Below are 10708 nucleotides of genomic sequence, written 5' to 3'. Positions count from 1 at the left end.
CACCTCCTACACTTGTCGAGTGCTTTGTCTGTGTCTTTGCTCTGTTTCAACCCAGAGTTGTTTCAGCTCTTCATGCCACCAGTAGTTTGTCCTTGTGTATGTAATTTTTTTGAATGATTTAAATGTGTTCTAATTTATTCTGGGAGGTTTTTAATTTCTTGTCATGTGAAAGACCACCCTCCCAGTGCATTCACAAGTGGTTGCATGCCTTTGTGGTCCTGTTTTAAAAGCAGCTGGTGTGTGTGTGTGTGTGTGTGTGTGTGTGTGTGTGTGTGTGTGTGTGTGTGTGTCTGTCTCTGTCTCTGTCTCTGTGCCCCTGTCAGTGCAGCGTCAGCGGCTGTCAGCGTGTCGTGGTCGAGTTGGTCGGCCGGGTCGCTGCTGCTCCTGCTGCCGCCGCTACTGCTGGGAGAGTTCCTGGGCTTCTTGAGCGGCTCTGAAGGATGACTGCTGCACGGCTCACTGCTGAATCCCGGTGAACGAACGGCGTCTCATGTCCAAACGGCGGAAGGATGGCTCATGGCAAAGTGACCATCACGGTGGACGAGTACAGCTCCAACCCCACACAGGCCTTCACACACTACAACATCAACCAGAGCCGCTTCCAACCTCCACACGTCCACATGTAAGTGCACGCTCATACACACACACTGTCATTTTTTAAACCTGCAAAGATAGATTCATATACTACTTTTCATTAAGTGTGTTATCCTGCATATTTTGAATCTTAAATCACATATATAAAGACAAACGTACAAGATGTAACTTTAAAACCTACACTCATCCAGGACTTTTTTTGTCTTCATTTATTTATTTTATGTTCAGGTGGTTTCAGACTGGTTGTCTGTAAAGTTTTAACCAAATCTCGGAAGAATATAGTATCCAGACACTGAAAAAAAACAGACTTGTCGACATTTTGAGGTGTAACAGGAAGCCAATCAGGAGCCTCTTTGATGCAAAGTCTTTGTTTATACTTCGATTTAATTGGCTCGAGCTCAGAGAGTGTATGGTGGCCGATGAGGACAAACTTTGAGAACAGACAGAGACCTAAACTGATCTGCAAACAAAAGCAATCACACACTAAAAACAAAATGCTTTTCAATGGTTTTCTGACTCGGGTGTTTTCTTCCCCCTTGTCATGCCTTGTGGACGGCATGCTGCTGTTCGCTGTGGTCGTACTATGAGACGGTTATCATTTGTGCCATGTTGTCATTGCAGTACATGAGCGCTTTGTCCGCATTAGGGCGCTCTCTTTTATTTATTTATCAGACCAGTTGCTTAGCGTTGCTCTTGTCTGATGTGGTTACACTCTGCCTCTCATTAGTGGGTCAGAGCGCTGTGACCCGTCAGCCATCACCACACACACACTCATCAGAGCGCTGTGTGTTTTATCTGTGGATAGATATTAAACACCGAGCTGCAGATTATTTTGTGTCCTCTCCCAATTACAGCAGTTTTTAGCTTTTGTAAAAGGTTTTTTGACTGATTGTCGGTTGTGGCTACATGCACAGTGTGCTTGACACATTTTACATTCACTGGGAGTGTTGTGTAAAAAGTTAACCTGCGGCGGGGACAGGAAGAGATTGAGAGAGAGGACCAGACTGCTGTAGACCTGCTGTTTTCCTTGTCATTGTGGCAGATCTGTTTGTCACTTCATTTCGTTTTGCTCCTTGGTTGAATTTCATTCTTTGTTGAGTAATTTTGCTTTGATTTGACTGTTTTTGAATGCATGATTATTTTTTTTTGAGAAAGCAGACACACACTCCTACTGCCTCTTCAATTTCTCTTTGGCAAATTATAAATTGCAGGTGCAACAAATAGGGATGAATAAGATATTTGGCCAAAATATGAAGCTTGTTGGAGCTGACTGTATGAATTAGGACAACTTGAAGTTTAAGTAACACTGGCACAGGTAGTAAAGTGAAAAAGAGAGTCCTGTCATATAATTAAATTGCTAAGGGTGAAACTACAGTAAAGCACAGAGCTCGTCCTTGATAAAAAGGCAAAATGGTAATATCACAGACTGTCATGTCAGACAGGAGCACTTAAAAAGATGCAAAGCAGTCCTATAATTGACTATTAAACTACAATTTCTTTACCATGAGTTTAAAACTCCTCTCTGTCAGTTGTTGACAGATTGAATTGTATCTCTTGTTGCATAATTACAGCATTTTCTGATCAGACTGAAATTAAAGGAAAGATTGAAATTAAAGTAAAGACTCATAGAATCAAAATTTATTTTGTTTAACTGACATAAGGGCACCAGGTAGAAGACACCGTAAAGTCCTCACTCAGTCAGTCAAGTTACATGTGCGCTCAGCTCATTGTGGTATGTTTTTGTGGGAGGGAATTTGCGTCTGCGCAGATGGCAGTCTGCGGGGTTTGACGCTCAGGACTGGACTTTGTCAACATGACGTCCAGGAGACTGACAAATGCAGATACATAAACATCATAAAACAGACATTTAGAGAACCGGCAGATAAATCTCAGCTAGAGGAAGATTTGGGCAGCAGTGCAAGATCTCTGCAGATTGCAGAGCTGCTAAGCAGAAGTCAACCAGCCGCACTGCTTCACTCTGGGGACCAACAGCATCTGGCAAACAAGTTGTTGTGTTTTTTATTTATTTATTTTTAATTGTTTACCTCAGACACTCAGGTTCCCACAATTCTGTCTGGATAATCACAGTCATGTAAACAAGATTATTTTGGGGAGATGGTCAAATTATGGAATCATGTAAACAGCAAAATGGGACTCTTACCTTCCTCCCGGTGTTGGCAGTGTTCACATTATTGTGCCACTGTGCTGTTTTGGGATTCCTCAGCTGTGAGCAGGGCTGCCAGCACAGCAAGCGTCGGTGCCTCGAAAGTGGAAAAGGAGACAAGGTCACCTAGCAGTTTGTGTTACGTCAGTCCATTTTAATAGTTGACAAAGGCGGCAATAAATCAGGCCAAATGCTTCAATATGAATCAAAGTAAACACATGCTGGACAGACACAGGATTCATCTGAACAGATTCTAGCTTGATGTTTGAGGATTCCACGTGTTTTTTCTTTTCAACAATGCAAATAATAGATAGTAGAAACAATATTTTCTATCTTTAAAACATGACAGAGCAATATCTGTAAGGATTCATTTTTTTGCTGAAAATTCACTGCTTATTTTTGGATTTATTATTATTTTATGCTGCTGTGACTGACATTGACATATTTTGTTCTCAGTTCTCTGGAAAGTCTTGCTGTGGTTGATTTTGGCCTTTTATTCTGCAGTGTTGTACCAGTTGACCATAAGCAAAGTTCAGTTGGAGGAGCAGCAGATTAACATTACATTATAAAAAAGACGTTACATAAAACCTCCTTTGTAGGAAAATGGAGAAACAAGCAAAGTGGTAAGAAAATTGATCTGCCTGATGCTGAAGAGGAAAATCCTGTAAATGAAAGTCTTGAAAAGTGGATCATCATCTGTCATCTGGAGACAGTTTAGTTTTATTCCAGATGACGACAAACAAGAACAGAGTGTGGATGATGTTTGCCTTCAGGTTGTAGCTGCAAAAAGTGAGGTGTTTATTAGGTTTATTTAGTAAAAAGGACACATTAAAAGTCAGCCAGCGGGAGTGAAAACAAGATTTTCTAGCTTCTGCTGAAACAAAGCAATGGAAAATGAAACATTGCGAGTGTGTGTAAGGTGCAGAAACACCGTTAAATCCTGAAACATGGAACAAATAATCAGAATGTTTAGCTAGATAATCAGTATGAATGTTTTTTGCCCATATTACGCAGTTGTCCTGCTGCCCATTTTCACTGTGGCAGTTTTTGGAGGTGAAGCCCCTGTAGGAAGGGGATGTGTTGAAGCCGTGGGGCCTCTCGGCAGATATGTGTTTGGATAAATACATTAGGCTGTTTCCTGGCTTCCACAGAGCCTGCAGTGTTTTACTCTGTCATTCTTAAACTCAGACTGGGAACCCCAGGATCTCACACACACACACTCACTCCTATAAGCCCATCCCCCCGCTATGTTTAAGTGCTTATAGAATACACGCTCTGTTCTGGGAAAGTAGAGGCTTGTTTAGATTTGAGAGATAATGATCCAACTTGCTCTAGGTTCCTCTCTCACTGCATCCACAGTATTTGGACATAAATAAAGTTGTTGCTTCTCTGAAAGCAAAGAGAGAGAGAGTGAGAAAGAGAAAAAAAATCAAGCGAGGGGGTTGCCCGCCGTTTGAAATACAATCCCTGCTCTAATGTTTTTCCCCTCCTTAGACAGAATATTTGGATTTCTGTGATGGAGTACAGCGGTGCCTTTTGTGTGGTGTGGAAGGTATCGCTCTCTGAACCACGTATGAAAACATGTATGTAGAGCACGTACACACTCGGACCAACAAACACACACAGACACACACACACACACACACACACACACACACACAGTGGCAGTTACAAGCTAATGCTCAGGAACGTGACCCTGAAGTCAAAGTGGTCTTTCTTCAGAGCATGGGACGTCTCTCCCCCGTCTGTAAGTGAGCGACAGACTCAGTCCAGTCCTGTTTATGTCTGGTTTATTTTTCTGTGCCGTCTGTGTTTTGCTTTTTTTTTTTTCTTTCTTTCTTCAGCCCCCTCATCGTCGTCGTCGTCTCGTGAAATGAAATGCTCAGCAACTTGGAACATATGCTTCGAGTTGGGACACTAATGGCTTCGAATCCAATTTGAGCAGGATCTGGGCCAGACTGTGGGAAGGCCCAAAACACAGATGCAGACAGACAAACTGACAGAGAACAGAAACTAAAAGGACTCTAGACTGGAGAGCTAGGGGTGTTTTTGAGACATTTGTGAGCTCTTAAATAGTTTGAAAATGTCTTGAATTTAAGGACTGAAGAAGTCTTTAAATGCCTCAGATCCTGTTATTGGACTCCAGAAAAAGTTTGGCCGTAAAACGTATGTGCAATATTTTGATATGAATTTATTTGTTCTAAACAATACATTTCCAGGGGCCAAGTAAAAATCCCAGTAGGGCTGCAACTACTGATAATTTTCATTATCAATTATGAGACGTAACAAATCCTTACATTTGAGAAGCTGGAAGTGGCAAATGTTGTGAATTTTTGTTTGATAAATGATGATTAATTGGGGCCTAAAATTTATTATTAATCAACTAACTGTTTCAGAACAAATTTTAGTAACAGTAAAAGCAAGCAATTGTGTAAGGGTACCATTGTACGCACCACTGTAGTTTCTTAAACAGAAGAAAATGGAAAACAAAGCACTGGAGGGAGAAAAGTGATCCAAGCCATAAATAACATGGAGTTAATCTGATGCACTGCATTAGATTGTGCAGGGATGATGTTGTTTGTGGTTGATCTTGATCGCAGATGTGTTGGCATTTCTCACTCGATGACTTAACTGCATTACGCCATTAACACCTTTTAGAGTGTTAATTTATTTAATTCCCACCGGATGTGCGCACCATGGGAGCCAACAAAACGATGTCAGTGGAGGAGAGAGCCCACTTTCCCCACGGCTGCCTGGGTTGGTGATGGCAGATGTATTTTTGTCATTAGAGATACTCTGATTCAACAGTGATGGATTTTATCCATACAGGAGTAAAATAATAATAATTTGATGAAGTCTTGAACCATATTTCTAATCTAGTTCTAATAGTTACATCACAACATATATCAAAGGAGATATTTCTTTACAATCAATTCACCTCATTAGAGTATTTTTGTGTTTATGGACTGTGTTTCCCTGCATGGGCACAGAATCACTCAAAGCATGCTAGGATTTTTATTGATGGACCAGTGACGGTGCCTAAGAGAGAGTCACATAGTCGACCAAGTTGTTGCCCATTCCTCACTCACAGTTTTTCTAAATAAGCACCTTCTGAGAACACATTAAATGAATATGGACCATGGCGTCTTTTTCTGGCCTTTTTAGTTTCATAGTCTGCCTGTTTTTGCATTTCAAGTTATTGGTTGGAAATTTTCGTCAACAGGGTGTTGAAAAGCTCTAAATCCATCATTGTAAAACCCACAGATATCCCATACTGATGAAGTGACTGTCGGATCTAAATTTATTCCCATCAGAGCTAGGAAAAATTTGAAAATTAAGAATTTCTCAGTACATTAAAGTTTATTGATCCTGAGAACTTATCTTGAAGAGTGACCTGATTGAAGAGGGAATTAAAGATGAATATATAAAGGAGGGACTGGCTGCCTTGACCCAAAATTGATAATCACATGGTTTGAATTTCTATTTATAACCTAAATGTTTTGAGGAAAACAAAACGGCATGTGAATATAATTAATAATATAATTAAATTCACAAATATCACAAACTGGAGAACCACTCTCTCTGCCTCGTCCGTTTTCTATGTCTGGGTGCCTTGGAGTGTGTTATAGCTCTTACACCATAACCAGTTTAACCCGTGTTTCAGTGAACATCACCAGCAAACTGGTAACATTGCATAAAGTGAACTTAAAGCAAGACTAGAACAATGTAGAGACTACGAAGCCAATCAGAACTGGGTATTTTCCATGCTCAATCAGCCTGTACATCTTCACACAGAAGCATCATGTTTTGGAGAACATACAGTGCATTCCATGTAATTATTTATTTAAAAATAACACCATTCACTCAAGACACCTGAGCTTAGTACATTAATTTTAACACAGGGAAATGAATATTCTTTAAACCCCCACCGCACTAAAATAAAATAAAAATCCACATTTAACAAACTCCTTCTCCTCCAGCTGCCTTTTTAATTATTCCCACCCTCTGAATAATTGAGGATCTCATAAGTATGAATCATTTAATGACGCTACCACGTCTTGCATCCATAGAAGTGGGTATTCTGACACAAGCTGGTGAGGAAAAGGCACCAGAAGAACACGGCCTTCACACATTCATCTCAACAACGTCCTGTTTTTTATTAATGAACTCTGAGGATTTTTAATGTGCCGTATTTCCTTTTCACTGTACCGTGGAACAGTGCTGTAAATGCAGTCGAGGAAATCGTTTGGAATTCTGATTTTATTGGATGTGTTTCTGCACAGTGAGAGGAAAAGCCCTGGTTTCACAGTTGACAGTGTTATATAAGTACATGAATCATTTTTGCAAGAAAATCATAATGTGGTCTCCATAAACGACATAGTGTATTTGAAGGAAGGAAGATACTTATCATATAGAGTCATGTTACAGAGGAACCCAGTTGAGGTGCTCATGATAATTAAAAAGGACATTTCCATCTCTGTGTTGGTAGTTTTTCTGCTCCAACACCAACACAGAATGGACTGACACTAAGAAGTAGGTAATTAAGTGAGTGCAAGAAATACACGTGTACTTTCTTGTATCTTCTTGTGGAAAACAAGTTAAACCTTGTTTATGCAAGCCCTTGAGCAGCGGGGGTCACTTTGAGGAAGAAAATGCTCAGATAATTGCCAATTTAATTGTGGAAAAACATAAGTGTGACTTGCAAACAGAAACTGGGATGTTTTAAAACTCCCTGTGTTGTCTAATTGACTGTTGAACACATCAGAAGTAGTGTCAGTTCTTCACCCTCCTCACAGCATTAGTTGCTGCTAATAGATCGGACAGAAAAACAAACAAGAAAAAACTAAATGTTTTTCCCTTTTAAAGTGAATTATTTGATCAATGTTTTGCTGTTTGAGTTCTTCAGTGTGAACCAGGCTCTGCTGTGTTTCCACTTCCACTTATTTTCTCATTTTGCTAAATATTGTCATCATAACTATAAATGACACTTATTTGTCTTGGTTTTAAGAAATAGAACCATCGAGTTTCATGTTTCAGCTCAGACATTTGTTTTTACTTTTATTGCAGTGTTTCTCTCAAAGTAGCAGCGGCTACAAAGTCTGGTTTTGACTGTCACTGTTGCACTTTATTAGTTTGTGGCGCAGCTACAACCTGAAGGGAAACTCCAACCTTTTAGAAACTAAAACATGCTCAAGATTTTGTTCCACAGCCTTTGTCTGATTTTTTTTTTTTCCCTGTGTGTTTCACAGACACTTTGTGTGAAGTTTCTCTGCTGCTTCTCTACCTTTATGTTTGTTTGGATCACATGGTTGGGCTTGATCCGTTGTAATGGAAGCACTTGTTGTTGTAGCCTGGTTGTGGACCTTTTAATCTCTACCCACATCTTCGATTTCCTTTATTGATTCAAAAGGGTCAAATCAGCCAAGCCAGTCAGTCAGCCCTGTGCAGGATTAAGGTGTCTATGCTCCAGTGCCAAATTCACACTGAAGAAGAATGGTGACGTGGATGAGACAGGCACAGCTATGCAAATTGTTTTTAGGATGAAATAGTACATCAGGATACGTCAGACCATGCTGAGAGCAAACCTCCCTTCTTCTTTCCCAAACATTTAACAACTCACATGAACGCAATCTCTGACTCAATAATGAAATTTAGTGCAGTTTGATTATCAGGCAATTGATGTACGACAGTAGGATTTTTTTGAGAATTGAAAATACCTCAGTAGCCTGGAAATCTATGAATATTAATCAATGTCACATTAAAAAATAGAGTTTCCAATTCATAGTGCAGCCTCATGTTTACCTCTCACTTTCCCATCCCTTGTTTTATTTTCCTCCCAATCAGTTTGTGGAGGAGCAGCAGTCAGGCTTCAGCTCTCCTGAGAACAAAGAGCCGGTCCCATTTTATGTCCTTTTGTTTCTGTCGGGCCTCCTGCTGCTCGCCGGCAGGAGTGGAGGGGCTTTTGTAACAGGAGAACCCTTGATTAAGTTCCCTCTCCACCCCTGACCTGCTTCTGGAGCCCTGCGAGGTGGTGGTGGTGGTGGAGTTGATGGTGGTAGTGGTGGTGAGGAGGGGGGCGGGTTAAGTGACAGTTGACATTGGACAGGTCTGCTGTTTTTGAGATTGAAGCCCTTTTGATGTCTTCGAGATCTTGGCCTCTGAGCTCCCAGGATCCTGGCATCGCAGGGCAGGATCTCCTGATGATGTCACTTCCCCCTTGACATGAAATGGACGTGAAGTGGTCCGAGCCTGCAACTTCTCAATGTGACAAGTCCTCTATTTATGCAATTTAAAGTATGTTTAGTTTGCCTTTACTGGTAATCAGTGTTATGTTTATAATACACGTTAATCATGTCAAGTCATTTTATTTCTTTTCTTAACACTTGATGGAAGCCTGGACACTAAGACGCTCTTTTTCTTTTCATTGAGGTGTTCAGAAATTTGTCAATGCATCCTCCTTTTGGAAATGGAGATAAGTCATTTAATTACTTCTGTGAATGGTCAGAGACGCAGAACAGTGTTGAAGTTGTTGCAGATGGGATTTCCTCCACCTCAAAAAAATCAAACATGAACATTCTCTGGTGTTTCCCATCTGAACTAGCTGTATGGATTGTGATTGATCTTGATGAAAAAGAAATGAGGGAGTATTCTCAGTAGGGTTTCATGATTTGACTTCCATCAACTTGTGTGATACAGGTTTTTCTGTATGCTACACAGGAGCAGACGTGTACATTTTTTTCTTTAATTACGAATGATCATTTCTGAAAATGATATTCTCACTGAGGATATATAAACATGCTTTGTCCAAACACTTTCTTACATTTAATAAAATAAGCCTCAAATATAAATTTTAAACATTTTAGTCAATTTTTTATTTGAAGAATGAGGCTATGTCCACACTAATACATTTTCATTTTAAAATGAAAATGATCTCTGTCCAGACGAGTGATTAAGCTTTGTATCACATGACCGTTCACATACACTGGGTGTGCCAGTGCTCCATGTAGGGCTGACACAGTGCAGAATTTAAAGTGCAGTACAACAACTGCTAGCAAAGACACCAAGGTCAGCAATGCTTGTAATTCGTTATCCATGTTGCATTCACCGTTGGTAGTCGAGGTTGTTGCTGTTTGTTCTATACTGGGAAAGGGTCACATGATAGGAGCATGGCAAATTAGGGAAGGATACGCTATGACTGATAAGACCCAGCCAGTTTATAAACTAAAACAGGGCCAGCAGCGTTTCCAAAAGTCTCTGTTATAGGGGCTTGATAACTTCAGGGTGGCGTGGACACCAGGCATAAACTTAGTAACGCTGATGCCTTTTAAAACTAAAATGCATTAGTGTGGATGTAACCTGAACAAAGCAAGATTATAAATCTGAGCAGACATTAGTTGCTAATTTACATACTTTGACATTTTTTTCTGTAATTTTTGGTTGGTACCCAAAAAGCATTGTGGTACAGTACACCAAACTGGATGACAATATATTCTGTAAGCACCATTACTTTTTCGTTTTCATGTCATTAACTGGATCTTGACATGAGCTGGGTTTACCTGAATACAAGAAAAGATGTCTGAAAAGAGCTACATAAAGTGTTTGAATGATGCTGTATAAAGCATCAAAAGAAAGATCAAAAAGCAATAACCTTTTCTTGACATACTGTCATTAAATGCAGATGTCATGTTTTTTTATTCCTGTACTTTGTTGTTAGTCATGTTGTCTGTGCAGGTGAACATTACTCGGCCAGTTTTTTTTTTTTTTTTGGTGTTTGGCCCCCTGAGCCACTTCGTGCCCATCTCTTCAATGTTCCTCCCATCAGCCCTGCAGCCAGGCACAATTAAGGGCTGTGCCATAATGAAAGGGGCATTAACAGAAGCAATTTATTTCCCAGTGCACGGCCGGAAGGTTTCTCCGGCGCTGATATTCCAGCGCAGGCTTTGTGTGTCG

The 10708-nt window shown here is 40.3% G+C and overlaps 1 protein-coding gene across 1 annotated transcript in view; it reads left to right on the top strand.

The window, feature by feature from the left end:
* The first annotated feature begins 347 nt into the window (after positions 1–347).
* mpped2a (metallophosphoesterase domain containing 2a) overlaps positions 348–10708 on the top strand; it is a 61483-nt gene continuing 51122 nt past the window's right edge. The window contains exon 1 of the mRNA XM_018683307.2: positions 348–622. Within this exon, the coding sequence (XP_018538823.1) occupies positions 510–622 (113 nt within the window). The 5' untranslated portion in view covers positions 348–509. The remainder of the gene's footprint in view (positions 623–10708) is intronic.

This window comes from Lates calcarifer, linkage group LG2 (assembly GCF_001640805.2).
Source record: "Lates calcarifer isolate ASB-BC8 linkage group LG2, TLL_Latcal_v3, whole genome shotgun sequence".
Classification (NCBI taxonomy): Eukaryota; Metazoa; Chordata; class Actinopteri; family Centropomidae; genus Lates; species Lates calcarifer.
Note: the sequence above shows the minus strand (reverse complement) of the source record. Positions and strands in the feature narration are given on the sequence as shown.